This window comes from Molothrus aeneus, chromosome 2 (genome assembly GCF_037042795.1).
Source record: "Molothrus aeneus isolate 106 chromosome 2, BPBGC_Maene_1.0, whole genome shotgun sequence".
Lineage (NCBI taxonomy): Eukaryota > Metazoa > Chordata > Aves > Passeriformes > Icteridae > Molothrus > Molothrus aeneus.
Genome location: NC_089647.1, coordinates 101,284,866 through 101,302,722, shown reverse-complemented (window position 1 = coordinate 101,302,722; position 17,857 = coordinate 101,284,866). Strand labels below are relative to the sequence as shown.

At 48.7% G+C, this 17,857-nt stretch overlaps 1 protein-coding gene across 2 annotated transcripts; it reads left to right on the top strand.

Moving 5' to 3' along the window:
- Nucleotides 1-1,866: 1,866 nt before the first annotated feature.
- Nucleotides 1,867-15,701, top strand: RS1 (retinoschisin 1). 2 transcript variants are annotated; one of them, XM_066571643.1, is made up of 6 exons: nt 1,867-1,963; nt 10,876-10,901; nt 11,244-11,349; nt 13,961-14,102; nt 14,235-14,430; nt 15,549-15,701. In XM_066571643.1, exons 1-6 carry the CDS (start codon nt 1,912-1,914, stop codon nt 15,699-15,701), a joined length of 675 nt encoding a protein of 224 aa, XP_066427740.1. In that variant the 5' UTR covers nt 1,867-1,911. The 2 variants fall into 2 exon arrangements, with proteins under 2 accessions (XP_066427740.1, XP_066427741.1); XM_066571644.1 differs by having other exon boundaries at nt 1,885-1,965; nt 10,869-10,901.
- Nucleotides 15,702-17,857: the final 2,156 nt, after the last annotated feature.

Below are 17,857 nucleotides of genomic sequence, written 5' to 3'. Positions count from 1 at the left end.
GAGTAGCTCTCCTTCTGTGTGACCTGTCCTTATGAGACCATAAGGTGAGAGGCTGAAGCTCAGATCTCGTTTTCCAAGAGATATGTGGATGAAGGTATTTAGGGATTTTTAAGCTGGGATTTTCAAACCCACAAGATTTAGACACCAACTGCTCATCAATGCAGCGAGGGAATGGATATCTGAGTGTCTTCAGCAGCTCTGAAAAAATCTCTGTCTCTGTGGCAGCCCATTTTAGACTCAACAATATAAAGGATACTGTGTAGAGCCTGAAGTGACTTGCTGTACTGCATCAGATGCCCAGAGCCTGCCCTTGTACCCTCAGTGGGTCTCATATTTCTTTAATTCCTGGCTGGACCTTCTGGTGGGTCTCACTGGTGGGCCCCAGGACAGGAACAGCTCCATCCATGTGGATCTCATATTTCTTTAATTCCTGGCTGGACCTTCTGGTGGGTCTCACTGGTAGGCCCCAGGACAGGAACAGCATATGTGCACGAGGCCTCTGGCAAAAAATCAGGAGCAGCCCCACGCCCTTAGAAAAACGACATCCTTCCTGGGGCCTGAGATGAGCTGCTTTGCCATACATTGATTCTCCCCCAGTGTTTGGGGTGAGCTGGCCCAGGTCCATGAAGCAGAGTGGCCATTTCTGTGCCTGTGGCTGTGTCTGTGCCACAGGGGTCTGCCTGTGGCAACCCTCCTCTCCATGGAGGAAGGGTAAAGTGGGAAAAGTGTTGGGTTGAGGAGGTTAAACTCCTTGAGGCTGAACAAAGCAGTGAGATCCTTGGCGGGAGACTCCTCCCATCCATGTCACATACCCTGGTGAGTCTGGGGTATGCTGATGCTGGAGGTGAGACTGCAGTGGGATGCTGTATGACAACAAATGCACAGGGCATTCCAAATTCCCATTCCAAATTCCAGGGTATCCAAAGGCAAGTGAAGTGAATCCTGCCCAGGAGACTCTTTTTGAAAAGCCACCATCTTTTTTTGCTCAGCATTTTTAAATGAATATAAACCAGAAGAGTAGAGACATGACTGGCTTAACTCAACTGCAACCTATGTGATCTAAGCAGTGCCTTAATCTATTCCCAGTGCGTATAATCTGAGATCTCTTGCAACAAAGCAAGCTGCTTCTGAAGCAATTGCTTTCAAAAACCTCCATTAAAAATTCACTGCTAATTTCATATAATCAAAGAGAGATTGGAGGAACAGGTGCAAGATCCACTGGAATCACTAGCAGTCTGTTTTTATCTTGAATCAGTCATTCTAAAATCAAATCTTTGGTGTAGGCTGGTTGAAAGAATACTGTAAGTAGAAATGTTAGCAAAGAGAGGTTTACATTTTTGGTTAGAGATTTTTGCAGCATAGCAAGTAAACAACTGAAAACCACTATTTTTGTTTGATTTACAAATTGCAGTTTTCAGCCCTGTGCAATTAGGTGCCTGGAAGAGCAGTAAGGCCAGGGCAGATTTCTACACGCAACTATTTCTAGGAAAGACATTGCTAGTGTAGAGGTAAATAATTGGGGTGGAAGATAATGAATACATGCTATATACAACAGACAATATATACTATATGTCTTCTCTGAGCATTAGGCATCTGCATCTCTGTAGGGTGTATATGTGGTTTATACATAGGTATATCCTGGTTTATTTGGACATATGTCTGCATGTACAATCAGATTCACACTCAGAGTGTCAGTACCTCAGTACTTGTTGCCTTTTAAAAACCATTACAGATGGCACAGCCTCTAGGATGGAGTTGGACAGTAACAGTTGTGTGGTTGGCTTGATGTGCTTGATAAAGCCATGGGAATGGAGGAGAGTAAGGTGCTTAGGCAACGCTTAAGTTAATCTCATGCCTTCCCATCAAGCCAAGCAGGAGCTAAGGAGCTATTCACAACAGAGGAAGGAAAAGATGCAGTTCAAGATGGGGAGCGTCCTGCTGTCTCTTCTTTTCTGGTACAAAGGTATGCACTTTGCCTCCTGAGAGGCCCTTTCAAATATCCCTCTTTGTGTTCCCTGTTTCAGGCACGCTTTCTTCTGCCAGGAGCTGTGGGGTACAGAGCAAGCCCTTCTCTGCATTCTCATGGAAACATAATAATTCGGGGAAAGGCAAAATGTGGAGGAGATGTGTAATTTATGTATATGAGTGAGCAGCATTCTTACAGCTCTATGAATATTCAGTAGTAAAACTCTGTTTCAAAAAAATAATTGCAGTGTAAAAAATTTGCCATGTAATTTGTCAAAATATGAATTTGCAAAGAAAATTGTAGTGCAGCTGAGCCAGTGTGTAAATAATAATGCTGATTTGAAAAATGAGGTACAGTATAACATGAAAGACTGGTCCTTCATTAATCAAAACTCTTGATTAATCAAAAACTGATCATCTTCTCTAGCAGCAAGACATTGCTGATGAAGATTGCCCTTTTTTTAAGGCCTTTCAAGGTATTTTGGCCTGGAAAAGACTTCCAAAAATACTTCTAGAACAAAAAGCAACTCCTAAGTCTAGAAAATAGGAAAGGTATTTATCAATTTTGAGGCTTTCTCATATTCATTTTTCAGAAAAGTAGCAACAAACGTAGGTATGGGGGAGCTAGAAGGAGACAGAAAATTTAGGGTGACATCTCCTTCCATTTTAATTCACCCAGCTGTGGAGAATAAGGAGATAATTTCCTGGTTCATATTTAAATTTGTAGCTTCATCAAAGCCAATGGCAAAGCTACTTTTTGCTTAAATGAGGCTGAGGGCTGCTCTTGGTAAGTGGTGGGCAGTGTCTATCGACATGAATGTGTGAATCAAGTATGATCTGTCAGGGAACAGATTAATCAGACAGCCCAACTTTTCTCATGTGGGTGTTGAATTCCAGTGTTTTGGTATGTCTGGTTTTTTCTCTCTTTCTGTGTTTCTGGTGAATATTTTGCTCTACCAAATTTCATGGGTAGGAAAATAAGTGCTCCTCAACTAGCCATGCCTTCATTTCATCTTGTTATGTTTGGCTGTACCCAGCTCTGCCTAATTAATAGGTCTTTCTTTTAATCTCCCAGCAAATATTTGTACGTTCTCCTCGTACCTTACCTCCTCACTCTCCTTTGTTTCACTTGGGAAGGTTACTGGTGCCTGAGCTTCTAGGAAGAGTGTTTTTACACAGACTCCAGCATTTTTTTTCCCTATGGGTGGCATAACTGCAATTAGTCCTTGGAATAAGTTCATAGACCTTACTCTGAATTCCAGACACAGCTTGCTTTTAATAGACACCCACACATCAGGATATTTTTGGAGAGCCTGTGGTGAAAAATAACTTGCAAGATCACTTTCCAGGCATCACTCCTTTGGTATTTAATTTATTTTCTTAATTTGTGGTATTTCTTAATTTACTGGTTTTCCCTGCTTCTCTGTCTTAGTGTCCTCTCGTGGCTAAAAAGAGCAGCCCCTCACACCCTGCCTCTCCCAGCACGGAGGTGCCGCTAGGTCAGCGCTCGGAGCTACGTGCGCTGATGCCATGATAAGCTGCTTAGCTGATTTTCCCTGGCAGAGCAAGTGGCTTAGAGGAGCACCCGCGCCTCGCCTGGGCTTGTGTTCGCTGGGGACACAGCCAAGCAGCAGCAGCAGCAGCAGCAGCAGCATATGGTGGTGCATCAGGAGGGTCCCGCGGCGGCTGCCGGGCCCTTCCGTGCCGCGAGGGGAGCCCGAGCCCGCCGCGCCCCTAGGGCGCTCCGAGCGACGCGCCTGCGCCTCGCTGCTCCATCCATCCATCCATCCATCCATCCATCCATCCATCCATCCATCCATCCATCCATCCATCCATCCATCCCTCCATCCATCCATCCACCCATCCATCCATCCATCCATCCATCCATCCATCCATCCATCCATCCATCCATCCATCCATCCATCCATCCATCCATCCATCCATCCATCCACCCACCCATCCACCCACCCATCCATCCATCCATCCATCCATCCATCCATCCATCCATCCATCCATCCATCCATCCATCCATCCATCCACCCATCCATCCATCCCTCCATCCATCCATCCCTCCATCCATCCATCCATCCATCCATCCATCCCTCCATCCATCCATCCCTCCATCCATCCATCCATCCATCCATCCATCCATCCATCCATCCATCCATCCATCCATCCATCCATCCACCCATCCACCCATCCATCCATCCACCCACCCATCCATCCATCCATCCATCCATCCATCCATCCATCCATCCATCCATCCATCCATCCATCCATCCATCCATCCATCCACCCACCCACCCATCCATCCATCCATCCATCCATCCATCCATCCATCCATCCATCCATCCATCCATCCATCCATCCATCCATCTATCCATCCCTCCATCCATCCATCCCTCCGTCCGTCCGTCCGTCCATCCATCCATCCATCCATCCATCCCTCCACCCGCGCTCCCTGCCCCTGCAGAACGAGCACACCTCGGCAATTCAGGGGAGGCGATTTCTCTTTTTTCACCTCTGGTTTTTGTATCTTTGAAAAAAAAACAACAAAAACCAAGAACCGTCCCCCCCCCACCCCCCCCAAAAAAAATTAAAGGCTCAAACATGCTTTTTGGATAATTTGGATGTAAATAACGTTTTTAATAGAGCTGCCCTTTGGTGTAATCAATGCATCTAATGAAATTACAATGCAGGCAATGTTCTGTGTAGTTCCAAGCAGGAAGGAACACACATGTCAATAAGGTGAGGAAATGCTGAACATTTCTAAGGAACACATTGGGGAAAAAAAGATAATTAATTGTACATCCCTTAAGAAAAAAGGGAGGAAAGGTAGATTTTTATTAAAAATTAATTTAGCTTTTTTCAAATATTGTCACAACATTAAAAAAATTTAGTGGAAACATTATGGGAAAAGGGAAATTAATACGAATTAAATAGGTGTAATTGTGATTACTTAAATATATTTTTATTGCCTTCAAATAAATACCAGTAAATATTAAATGAACCACAATAAAAATGAATGAAAAGGAAAACCTAATGAAAATCATTCAAATAAAGAAAATGAAACCGAAATTAAAATAATACAAGAGTGAAGAATCCCCACAAAACGAAGGAGGAAAAGAATAGCCTGATTTAAATAGCCTGAGGGAGAAGCTTAACACGAAGAATGAGACCTCCCCTTTGCAGGCTGATGTCCTCTTACCCTGGGTTTGTGGCTCTGGCCGGGTCTGCCGGCGGTCAGCAGAGATCAGGGCTCGGTGTGTGCGGGGTGTTGGAGCCCAGCAGGGATCAGGGCTCGGTGTGTGCCGGGTGTTGGAGCCCAGCAGGGATCAGGGCTCGGTGTGTGCGGGGTGTTGGAGCCCAGCAGGGATCAGGGCTCGGTGTGTGCCGGGTGTTGGAGCCCAGCAGGGATCAGGGCTCGGTGTGTGCGGGGTGTTGGAGCCCAGCAGGGATCAGGGCTCGGTGTGTGCCGGGTGTTGGAGCCCAGCAGGGATCAGGGCTCGGTGTGTGCGGGGTGTTGGAGCCCAGCAGGGATCAGGGCTCGGTGTGTGCGGGGTGTTGGAGCCCAGCAGGGATCAGAACTCGCAGGCCGGTGTGTGCGGGGTGTTGGGGCCCTGCTGGCCCTGCTGGGGCCACAATGTCACCTGCAGGAGGAACAGGCTGAGCATTCGGCCCAGGGCGGCTTTAGGTGCTGGAGTCCCTGGGTGGGCCCTGCGCTGTCTGTCCCCAGGCCGGGATGTCTGTCCCCAGGCCAGCCCGCCTGCCGGTGTCTGTGGGGGGACACAGACGAGCGGGTGTCCCGGCGGTCCCTGCCTGCTGGCACAGCTCCTGCGGGCCATTTAAAGCCCCTTAGAGATAAAGGCGCTGTTTGCACAACACCGGGTCCCGTGGGGCCTGCCAGCGTGGCCATGGAAAAAGCCCCGGGGGAAAATCAACAAAAGCAGTCACAAAGCGAGTGGGCAGGGGGGCTCTGCTTGCCATGGGGACCTGGGGACCGGCCACAGCTGCATCAGGGCCACCACTGCCCCGGCACAGGGGCAAGGAGTGATGGGGAGAACACCGCGAATGTGGCAGCTTCCCCAAATGCTCCTTCTTACGGAGGCTGGTGCAACCTGATGTGAGTCACCTCAGCCGCCTAGCACGATTTTCAGGGCTGGGATGTAAAAATAGCCTCAGTTAATAATACAGCAAGGTACAAACGAGCACCCGATGGGCGCAGAGGCGCTGCAATGCTTTTTCCAGTGTTTCGACCCTCTCTATTGCTTACAGGCTGTTACCTAACTCTGCTCCTGATGCTGTCTAATGCGGTGCTCAGGGAAAAGAGGGCCTTTCAGAAAGCATGATAAAACCAGTGCCACCCATTCCAGCCATGCCTTTCATTTTTGTGACTTTTTGGGGCTATTCTGGGGCTCCAGCCTTATTTTTCTGGGGGGTTCAAGATATTTTCCTTTCCTCTAGCCCACAACTCAGAGGTGCAGAAGGGGAGCAGGTGACTATCTGTGCAAAAGGAGCCATTGTGCCCAGAAAGCACTGCTGCATCATGGGGACATTGCTCTCCATTGGGAGGAGAAAGTAATTTTACCCCTCTAAGCACTGTTAAACTAAGGTGTTGCTTACAGAGATGAGACAAAAAAATCAACTATTTTCCAGCTGAAGCTTCTAGGACACCTATATAATAAAGTGAATAAATAAAGAGATTTAACATTTTCCACATACTTTTCCTGCAATGATCAAGTTTATGTGAACTTATTCCTGTAAATTGAATGACTGACATTTATTCTGTGTTACATTTTATTTCTTTCTTTTCATATTTATAATGTGCTTTCTCAGGCTTGTATACCTGCCATTAATTCCTACACTAAAAGATTACTTGCTTCTCTGACTTTATGGTCAGGATAGTGAATGTGATTCCTCAGAGTTACTGTATTGAACACAGCCTTTGGCAGTGCTACTTCTGCCCACACTTATCTTTCTCCTTTCTTTCTCTTGTTTAACCACATTCCTAATGATTACAATTTTTCTGAGAAACACAGTTACCTGTTCCTGTCATTGAAATGCCAGCAGCTCAGTTTCCTTGCTATTGATTGCCCCTCTTCCCAAGTAGCCCTAAGCTGTGGCTGCTGCTTTATCTGACTTCCACCTCAGGAAACCCCATCCTGGCACCCCAGGGCTACCTCTGCCAGTTCTTTCCCTCTCTGCCCCAAACCTGGACCAGTTCCTGGAGTATCATTCCCCTTCATCCTGCTCAGCAGCAGGTGCCAAGTGGAGACATCTCAGGACATGGGCTCCAGCCCAGCCTCACCGGCACAGGTTCCCCGGCACAAAATCATGCCCTGGATCTTGTCCCAAGCCCTGGTCCCTAAATCCTGTGTGCTGTGGGAACCATTTGTGCATGGCAGTGCTCTGGACACACTGCGCTGCAGGGTGGGATGAAGGGATGGGAAAGCCACATGCCTTATCTCTCTGCCTCACACAAACACAGATAATAATTTATTTCACTGAACTGATGGTTCGCTGAAGGTTCTGGGGGGCAGTAAATAGAGCTCTTTCCTTTTTAATGTTTTGGGGTTTTTGTCAGTCCTGTGCTTTTAAAACAACAGCCCCTGGCAGCTGTGCAGGCCTTATGACTCTCCCTTGAATTGCAGCAATTGGTTCTGTCTGACCTACAATTACCAATTATCTTTGTAACCTTCCTTGAAGGCAAACATGCTTGCTATAAAAGCACACTGCCCATTACATTTTTAGACTATTGGCAGCTAGCTTTCCTCTTCATTTCCTTTGTAGGACAGGGCCTTTCACAGCTGTAAACACACCAATATATCAATTACTATGTTTTGTGGCCAACTGCAGGCAAGGGCATCTTTCATTTGCCCTCCTCTCCCAAGGCCAGGGGTTCTCAGGCTGCACTGCCCAGGCAGGGCATTTGGCCATCCACTGCTATGCTTACCCCACACCAAGCCTGCTACTCCCCTGTACTGTGGTTGGATGGCTCAGCCCCTTTGGGAGTGAGCCCTTAGCAGTTCACCTCTCCTAGCTGAAAAAGGGGAAGCTGAACTCTTTGAGGGGTTTAAATCAGCAAGTTATGCAGTGAGGAGTGGAGGAGGCTGGGACAGCCAGACGGGCAGCATGCCAGCACCTGTGCCTTGGCACTGCCTTTGCACTGCTGTGTGTTGTGGGATCAACCCAATAAAACATTGGAAAAAGTTTTTCATTGCACTGAAAAAAAAGGGCTTTTGTGCTTGAAATTCACACCCTGGCTTGATTTGCTGTGGTGTCCCCTAGCAGATGAAGCTAAAAGCCCTCAAAGCCACTCTTGTAGCTCAGGAGCAGGCTCCACTGGCTGAGTGCAGCCACCCACAAAATTCCGGGTCACCTGGGGAGGAGGATTTACTCTGGGTGCTTGAATTGATGCTAACATACACCCACCCACCTGAAATCTTTTCCATTTGTGCCCGTTGCATGTGTCAATAGCATATTCAATTTTGATCTTGGCTCTCAAAGGGAGGGACTCAGGAGGCATTGAAGGGCTCAGCATGGTCACACAGCAATATCCTACACCATCCTGGTAACTCACATCCCCTTTCCCTACCCCAGGCATGCAGTGCTTAAGAACAGGCCTCACCACACCAGTCATGGGACACAACTTTCTTAGGTTAATGGCTGGACTCCACGATCCAGAAAAAGCCTTTTCCAACCCCTTTTCCAGGCTGAAGTACATTAAAGCACCATAAGAAAAACCAAAAAAAACCCACAAAAGTTTTCTCCTCAAAAATCAGTCTTCTAAAGATGAAAATCAAGTGGTTAAGCAGATGAGAGGAGCCGAGCCTGTAGCCCTGTGAGCCAGGGATTGCTGGGCAATGGGAGCACACAGCAGGCTGTGATGTCTGGGCAGCCTTCCCAGATGTCAGGGTGAGGAAGCCCTTGCAGCTGGTGCTCCTGGAGCAGAGCACCTGTCCTGCTTGGAAAGGACACCCCTGTGGGCCAGGGGGGTAGGAGAGACACCTGCCAGCCTGGATCTCATGCCCCAGGTACCAATGGCTCTCCTGCACTGGCATCAAACAGCACAGGGCAGGCAGGAGAGGCAGGCACTGCATTACTTTATTGGCAAATATGGTCCAGTTTTGGTAAGTGATAAAATCCTGGTTTCTCTTGCATTGACAGACAGCATTAACCTCAATCACCTTCACACAGGTTTAAGTCAAACCTCTTTGCCATGTGGCACAGCACAGGGGTGGCTCTGGGTCTGCCCCTCTGCCTTGGTTTTCTGATTGCCCAGTGGAGTCCCAGGGCTTGGCTTGGTAACATTTGTGCTGGGACAGGTGTAGTGCAGTGCAGTGCTGTGGGGCCCCCAGTCTACTCTTTCCAAGATGTCTGGAGATGTACAAGCATGTTTTCCTCCTGAGCATGCTGGGCTCTGGGTGATCCCTGCCTCCTTCTTGGGCCTGACTAGAAGCCACAACTTTTTCTTGTAGACTGGTATTTACTTCTTCTGCCAGGGCCAGCGCTGCTGTGGGTTAATGTGGTAAGTTCGTGGTGCCAGAAATGCTATTCTGGGACACTGAAGCACAGGAGACCATCCCTGTGTTAGAGAAAGGAACTTTTTATCATTTTGCTTTTGAAGGTCTTTCTTTTAGACTCTTGATACATTTAGACTCATTTTCACACCCAAGGAGCAGTTGCATTTCAGTAATAAACCGGGCTTTGTATATAGTTTATATTTCAGCTGATTATAATTGCTCTGTGTTTGTGAGTCTTTTGAGATGAAACTTGCTATAGTAATGTAGGATGTAAATTCCCAGCATTAGCTGCAGCTTCCTAGGCTCAGCAAAGTGATAGTGTATGAATGAATAAATCATAACTAGATTTCAGTGAATAATTCAGAGTCTAATCATTTGGTGAAAAAAAGTCATCTTTTTGTATTCACAGTGCTTCTGGAGATGGCAGGTTTCTCATGGCTCCTATATGCAAGCTTTTACCTGCTCAATCACTTTTTCCTTACTGGTTTGTAGATTCCCTACATCTCTGAAAAGCTGATGTTTGACATCTGATTTGTGTTGATGAGTTATCAGCAGTCATGGGATTATTTTTTAAAATTATTTTATTTTCATAGCTGTTTGGGAAATATTCTACCAGTCTAAAAGCTGTTAACATACTCTGCTTTGGACTTCACTGTGAAGCAAGAAGAGCCTTTTCAGTAAGGAAAAAGCCTCATAAAAAAAGCCATTGCTCAGTAAGAGGCAGGAGATAAAACAGGTCAGATGTTACAAAAATAGCAGTCTCTTCCTCCACAGCCACAATTACTGGTTTTCCCTAAGAAAGGAAAAAAGGTAGTCTTGTCTGTAAGACAGATTAGGAAGGCCTATTTAGACTTGTTTTCTCCATCACATCCAGAGGGAGTGATCTCAGACCAGCGCTTTGTGAGATACCCTATCTCCTCCAAAGACATTTGGGATCTGCAGTGGCACCAAGCTAGGATTTGACCCTTGAAGCCCATCAGCTTAAACATTTAAAGGGGAAAATGTGACAGGGAAAGTGTGGAGCAGAAAGACAGAAAAATGGATATGAGCAAAATTAGCTGTAAAGCAGAGGGGTCCAGCATATGTTTGCCTCAGGGTGATTCAGGCGTATCTGATCAAATAGAGGAGATGCCAAAGGCATCTGGAGGAAAACCCTATGGAGGAGTAGCACAGACATGAGCACATGCAGTGCCCTGCTCCTGCCCATGTTCTCTTGCCTTCTCCTGGCAATCAGCTTCGGAAAATGTGGTAGATTCATCATTCCTTCCTCTATTTATTTGTCTGTATCTCAGGAGTAAATGTTGATTGTACTTCCTGATGTTTGCTTACAGCATCTTTGTTTCTGATCTCTCTTCTCTTTCTTCTTCCCTCCACGCCCACTCCCCAGCTGTGATGGCCCTCTCCCCAGGAGAGGTAAGTCTCTGTGGATAGTTCAAATAGTTAGCAAGTTCAGATAGTTCAGATAGTTGGCAAATGCTGAGGGTCTGACACTGCCCAGCTCTGGTGCCTTGGGGCAGAAGGAGGGTTGGCACCTGGGCCTTCAAGCTCAGGCATATGCTCTGACCTCTGAAGCCGAGGGGATCCAAGTTGTTCTGTGCTTCGGGTTGAGCTGGCAAGAGGAAAGGGTCTCAGACAAGGTGCAGCAGTCCAGAGAGGCACAAGCATTTGTCTAAGGTTCAGAATTCAGATTTGGCCTTGTTACACTATTGTTGATGACTATGTAGATTTATTACTCATTTTTTACCTTTCCTTTAGGATGAGAGACTGGAGCTGTGGCACAGCAAGGCTTGCAAGTGTGACTGCCAAGGAGGCCCCAACTCGGTGTGGTCCAGCGGGACTAATGGCTTGGAGTGCATGCCAGGTAACAGAGGGACCCTGCAGCTGTGCTTGGTGCCTTCAGCAGCTTCCCCTTGGCACGTGGCATTGCAGAGCTGGGACCTTCCAAATCCAGCTGCCAGTGGGGCTGGGGGAGCTGAGGCACTGTGAGGTGAGGGGATGACCCTGCACCATCAGGCAGAGGCAGCCCCACGCCTGGGCCTTGGGAGGTCACCTAGGCTGGCCCGTGCTGACCAGGGACAGTGGGCATTTGTCTTTCTCCCTCTGGAACCCTTGGTGCTGGTGCTTCCAGAAGCTGTCTGGGCCAGCTACTGCCATGTGTAGGATTTGCTGTGGGAAACCTTTTGTACATGTAGGCTCATTCTCCCTTGCTGCAGTTTAGCCTGTAAAATCTTCTAGACTCTCTAGGGATCAAGAAAAACTTTATTCCTTCTTTGCAGCATATTTTAAAAGGGAAGGGAAGGGAAGGGAAGGGAAGGGAAGGGAAGGGAAGGGAAGGGAAGGGAAGGGAAGGGAAGGGAAGGGAAGGGAAGGGAAGGGAAGGGAAGGGAAGGGAAGGGAAGGGAAGGGAAGGGAAGGGAAGGGAAGGGAAGGGAAGGGAAGGGAAGGGAAGGTGGCAGGTTTGGTTGATCTGTTCATGGCCAAGGAACATATGGGCAAGGAGCTGAGCTGGGTTTCATGGCCAGGCCAGGTGTGAGGGGGTGTTTCTCACATTAGCATTATGTAGCTGAGTAATGAAGGCATTTCCCTGGTTTTCCTGAATGAGGAACATTTCCACTGTAACTTCCAGCTGTCACTGTCCCCAGAGAGGGGCTCTGCATTCCCCTTGCCCAGCCCAGCCCAGCCCAGCCAGTGTGGTGTGGCCTGGCATTCCCTGCTGCCCAGAGCAGCCATTCAGAGCTGCCTCTGGCACGACCAAAGGGAGCAGCCAGCCTTGCAAACGCTGCATGACTTTTCTCTGGCTTGGCAGTAACAGTGTTCAGTGGTTCAGCTGCTTTGGCTGGGCAGGCACCAGGCATCTGTTTTGGCAGGTCCCTGTGCATGGCACAAACAGACTCAGCAGAAGGTGACCTGCTAATTGCATTACAGTTGTGTGGTCTGTGGATTAGTGTTGCTAAAAGTAAAGTTGGGTGGTATTTGAGATAAGCTTGACGAATAGTAAACACACAGGCCACCCTCTTGCACAAGGGGAGCAAGGCTTTTAACATGGTGGAAAAGCATGATGTTTCCATGCCTGGAGGAAGGTGGCACAGTGGCTATATGTTTTCATGGGGAAAACATGTTAATGAGGTTCCAACTGAGCAAGATATGTTAATGAGCTATTGAGGCATGCAATATTGACCTAGTAGAGCTTGCTAATGAGACATCGACCACATGGCTGCAGTGCTGGGGAGTTGCACTGGGGAGGCCACAGTCATGCTGGGCTCTGGGCACCCACTGATCTTCCCCACATGTTGATTGCTTTTGGCACAAGGCACCACGGTGGTTGTTCAGGTATGGATAAAGCAAGGAAACCTCTCACCCACAAGTGAACTGCACAGAGCTTTGCTTGCTCCTTTTTTGCTGAGACCTGTGTAACAGAGTATGCTAAACTGGAGAAAGGGACAGAATTACTTCAGGGGACTCCAGAGGCTCCACAGGCTGCAAAATCAGAAAATGCTGCCCATGATACAGATGTTTGCCTAGGCAGTCCCTATGTGACACTTGAGTGCCTTCATTCTGTGTATCTTGATACACAATGATAACCTGATCACATAAAAAAAAAGATCATAACAAAAAACCCCACAGCTAGGTCCAGGTAGCATGCAGGTACTCAGCCTCACTAAAGTCTTGCCTTCCAGAGCACTGTGTGGTGACCCACCACAGAAAGTTTTAATGAGGAGTGAGTATTTCTTTCTCCAGTAGTTTTGCAGCCAGTTTAGTCATGCTGAATTTCTCACTATTGCAGAAGACAGTTGTGGGGGCAGGATTGTTACTCTGAAGATCTGCAGTCAAACACTGAAATGGAAATCTCTGAGCCAGGGATGATCCCTCAGCAGGGCTGAGCATGACACCTCGCTGGCACCAAAACACCTGCAAGTTTTCCACAAGGCAAGGCCACCTCCAGATGCAAAGAAATGCAGATCTGAGGGTACTTGTGGAGGGATGACCAGAGCTGGCTCAGCAATTTTGCCATGCAAGTAGAGCTGTAAATCAAGACAGTCATTGGAGGGGCAGAAGGAGGTAAAGGCCAGCAAGGAAAGAAGTGCCCAGCATTACTCAAGGCAAAAAGCTGGCAGCCTGGAGGCTGGATCCAGGTTGATGCAACCAGTCAGGCTCTTCTTCCACATGCCTACAAGAGGGAGATTCAGACTTGCAACATCTGAATAAAGCCTTTCCCCCAAAATGTTGCAGTCAGAACAAGTCTAGTAAGTTTGAGAGAGAAAGAAGAACTAGAAATTAACACAAGTGAAGGTTAGAAATGAAGATCTTGTGGCCCCAGGGCAAGTTGTGGTCTAGGATAAGAGCATTCCCAGCATTCTAATGAGGGAGAAGAGAAAGCAATGAAGCCCCAGGAGGTGTTCACAATATGTGTGCAAACAACCCAGAAAACAGAGCCACTTCTGTCCCTTAAGTGTTTTTCCCTTGTTCTGCAGAGTGTCCCTACCACAAGCCGCTGGGCTTTGAGTCTGGTGCTGTCACCCCAGATCAGATCAGCTGCTCCAACCCTGAGCAGTACACGGGCTGGTACTCCTCCTGGACAGCCAACAAGGCTCGCCTCAACGGCCAAGGCTTCGGGTGAGTTCAGAAATGCCCCTGTGAGGGTTCCTGGGGCTGTGGGGGCTGGGGAGCCCTGGCTGTGTGGGGACAGGAGGCTCTGCCTGGGAGGGCACGGTGGAGGACAGAGCGGGGCTGGTGGTGTCCCCCCAGGTGTGCGTGGCTCTCCAAGTACCAGGACACTGCACAGTGGCTGCAGATCGACCTGAAGGAGGTGAAGGTGATTTCGGGGATCCTGACCCAAGGGCGCTGTGACGCTGACGAGTGGATGACCAAGTACAGCGTGCAGTACCGCACCGACGAGAACCTCAACTGGGTCTACTACAAGGACCAGACCGGGAACAACCGGGTCAGTGACCTTGGCTCTTTGGCCACTGGTGGAAGGGTGGCATGCTTGGTGACAACAGGTCTCAGAGGAAGGTGCATCAAAAGAGGATCCTGTGGGAGCAGCAGGGTGGGTCTCGGTGCTCACTCTGCATCAGGGGGCAGCATAGAGAGGGGCCATTCCCCCTGAGGTGAGAGTGTGTCATGCTGACCAGTGCAGAAGGACAAAATACATTATTTGTGTTTTCTAACGATCATACTGGAGTCCAGATTAAGTTCAGAGGCATTAACTGGCATTGCAGAGGAGGCAGCAACTCCATGATAAAACCCCATTCTCAGCTGTGGCCACACAGCCCCAGCCATGCTTCGGTACTGCATGGGGATTTCTTTTATTGCTATGTCCAGGAAATATGTGTCATCCTGGTGCAGAAAAACCCCTCAGGCAAAATCTACAACTACTTAAATCACAACCCACCAAACCATTCTCATGCTGCACTTCTAACTGGTTGACTTGAAACAAAAAATTGCACTGGGGAGATATTATAAAGTTGCCTCTGATGCCTGTGCAGTCCAGCTGGGCTGGTGGATGCCACAGCTGCTGCCTCCTGGGTATCCTCAGTGCCCATCTATGGGAATGGTCCTGTCCTAGCATAGGAGGCTCTGCTGGCTTTGCTGAAGTTCCTGCAGCCCTGAGGAGATGCTGAGATTTCCCAAAAAGACAGGTCATGGCAGCAGATGTGGCATCCAGGCTAAGGAATGGGGAAAGGGCCCTCACATATATTTTTTTGTCTATAATGGCTTGTGTAGGAGCCTGGCTCATGAACTTCAAAGAGCCAAAGTCTCTCTCATTCTCACTCCAAACAAGCAGTGCCATGGTACAGGAAGACAAATGAGAAAGAATGGGATGAGAACGGGGTGAGATTTTCTGGCCTAACTGTAAAAAGTGCAGGGCTGATGGGGGAAAATGGCCTACTAAGAAAACTGAATCAGTGTGACAAAAATTGTCTACATCTGGCTATTTTTAAATTCTTTCATTTTGAGGGTGGAGGGGAAGGAGCCTCCTCCTCCTCTGCTCTGCACAGGTGCCCCAAAGTCATGGGACAGGATTTCCAGCCCCCTAACCACCCACCCCTCCCTTGACAGGTTTTCTATGGCAACTCGGACCGCTCGTCCTCGGTGCAGAACCTGCTGCGGCCGCCCATCGTGGCGCGCTACATCCGCCTGATCCCGCTGGGCTGGCACGTGCGCATCGCCATCCGCATGGAGCTCCTTGAGTGCCTGGGCAAGTGCGGCTGAGCGCCGGCCGGGGGCTCCGGGGGGCTCTGCCCGCCCTGCCCTGCCCTGCCCTGCCCACTCCTGTGTGTGTAAGCACCCAGCCTGCAAGGGAAGGGCAGTCTTGAATAAAATGTTACTTCACACCATGCTGATGATACAGCTGATGGGGGCTGTGGGACACGCACTGGGGAAGGGGAAGGTTCGGGCCATGGCTTGGATCCTGTGAGATCCTGTGAGATCCTGTGAGATGTGGTGCTTCTGGCCCTGGGTGTTAGGCTGGCTGGGGAAATGATCATCACCATGTGCTGTGAACACTGGAATGCATGCTGATGAGGCCCACAGGCTTGGATTCTCTTTGGGATGTATGTTGTATGCCAGGACAGACATCTCACCCTCATCTCTGAGATGGTGCTGGGGCCTCATCTGGCCTATCCCTGGTGTGAGGGCCCCCACTGAATATCACACTCTCAAATCACCTCATGTTTGCCTGTATCAGGAACCCTCTGGCCTGAGGGGCTGTGCCTGGTTTTGGGACAGACATCAGTGCCTTGAGGACCAGGTGGACAAACCCTCTCTGTGTTCTCTCTGGTTTTGCACTGGCACATCTTGGGGACCCCAGCACTTTGCTCCCTGTGGATGTTTGGGCACAGATACAGGGACTCACTCTTCTTAACTGTTTGATCTCCACAGCCCAATCTCCAGTGGGTATTTAGCACTCAGGGAATTTGGGGCATGTGGATGATGAACCCACCTCCTGAGGTGACAGCCCAATCACTAAGGTTTCATGTCCCTGCCTCAGCCCAACACAGCCTAGGTGGGACCTGCAGCCCCCACAGCTCCCATGAGGGAGGGTTGCGGGGAGCTCTGGAGTGACAGCTTTGGTTTGCCTTCCCACACACCTGCAGCTCAAGCCTGGCAGGCACCAGAGGCCTTTTCCCTATTTCCTACAATCTGTGCATCCATCCCAAAGACCCACAGCAGAACCTGAACTGTCTCAGGGAAGAGAGGAGAGGCATGAAGACAGTGGCACTGAGCAGCCTGTCTGCCTCTCCTGCCCTCTCCTTATCCCTATGGACAGAGAGGTGAATGCTCAGTGTGCAGGGCAGGAGTACAGATATGACTAAAAACAAATGAGATGTGACCAAAAACATGAGAAAAGCTTTTGGATGGCTATGCAATTAATCACATTCTTTTGTGAGAGCAGATATTTCTGCCTTGTTTTATTCCTGTATGTAGAGACAAATAATAGGTCTCAGGGAAATAAGCTCTTCTGGCAAGTCTGAAAGCTGCTCCACTAACCAACAGTATGAAGTCTACAGAGATGTAAAAAAGACCAATTCCCATCTGCTGAGATGATTGCTATACACCAGCACTCCCTTGCTTCCCTCCCACCTCTTTATCCATGGGTGGGATTTTTGCCTATCCACAAATTGGTCTAGGGACACATTTTCTCAGTAAGAAATCACTGTGTGGTTCCCTTAATGCTGAACAGTCAAGGCATGCTCTGCTGAGAGGATCCACTGAGCTTGTGGCACTTCCTCAGCAGCCAAGCTGTGGGACCAGCATGGTGTAGCAGCCTCCCTGGAGGCACTGCACATCCAGCACCAGGGGACAAGGGCTCCCAGCAGCCATCACAGCTCTTGTCTAGCTAACATCAACACTGAAAGCATTTCCAGGCCTGGGATGCAGTTGCCAACATGTAACACACAGCTCTCCCTGCCCTAAAAGCAGCACAGGCAGCTCCATGTCCTGATGGATGGTAATGGGGGAAGGAGCCTTGGTGCTGATGTTTTCCTGCATGACTGAGGAGTGGAGGGGAGGCTGAGAGGATGAACTGGGCACAAGCTGGTGAGTATTTGTATCACCCCAAAGCTTGACTGCAGCTAGTTAAAGCCTTGTCTGTGACTGGCCTCTGACAAGCTCCTGTGCACAGTCCAGAGTTTTTAGCTTGTCTGGTTTTGGAAATGCACCCAATGGAAAAGGCCAGAAGCTCCTGTGAGATTTGGAAGAGCTGGAAGGCTTAATGCACAGCCTGAATGGATGGACCACATACCATTATACACCAAGGCACCACTCTAAATTATGTATCTTCACATGACTGATCCTATAGAAAGGATATAATAAAACCTTGGAGGAAAAAATATTTTCTAGGTAGAAAGGACCTGTGCTATCACTCT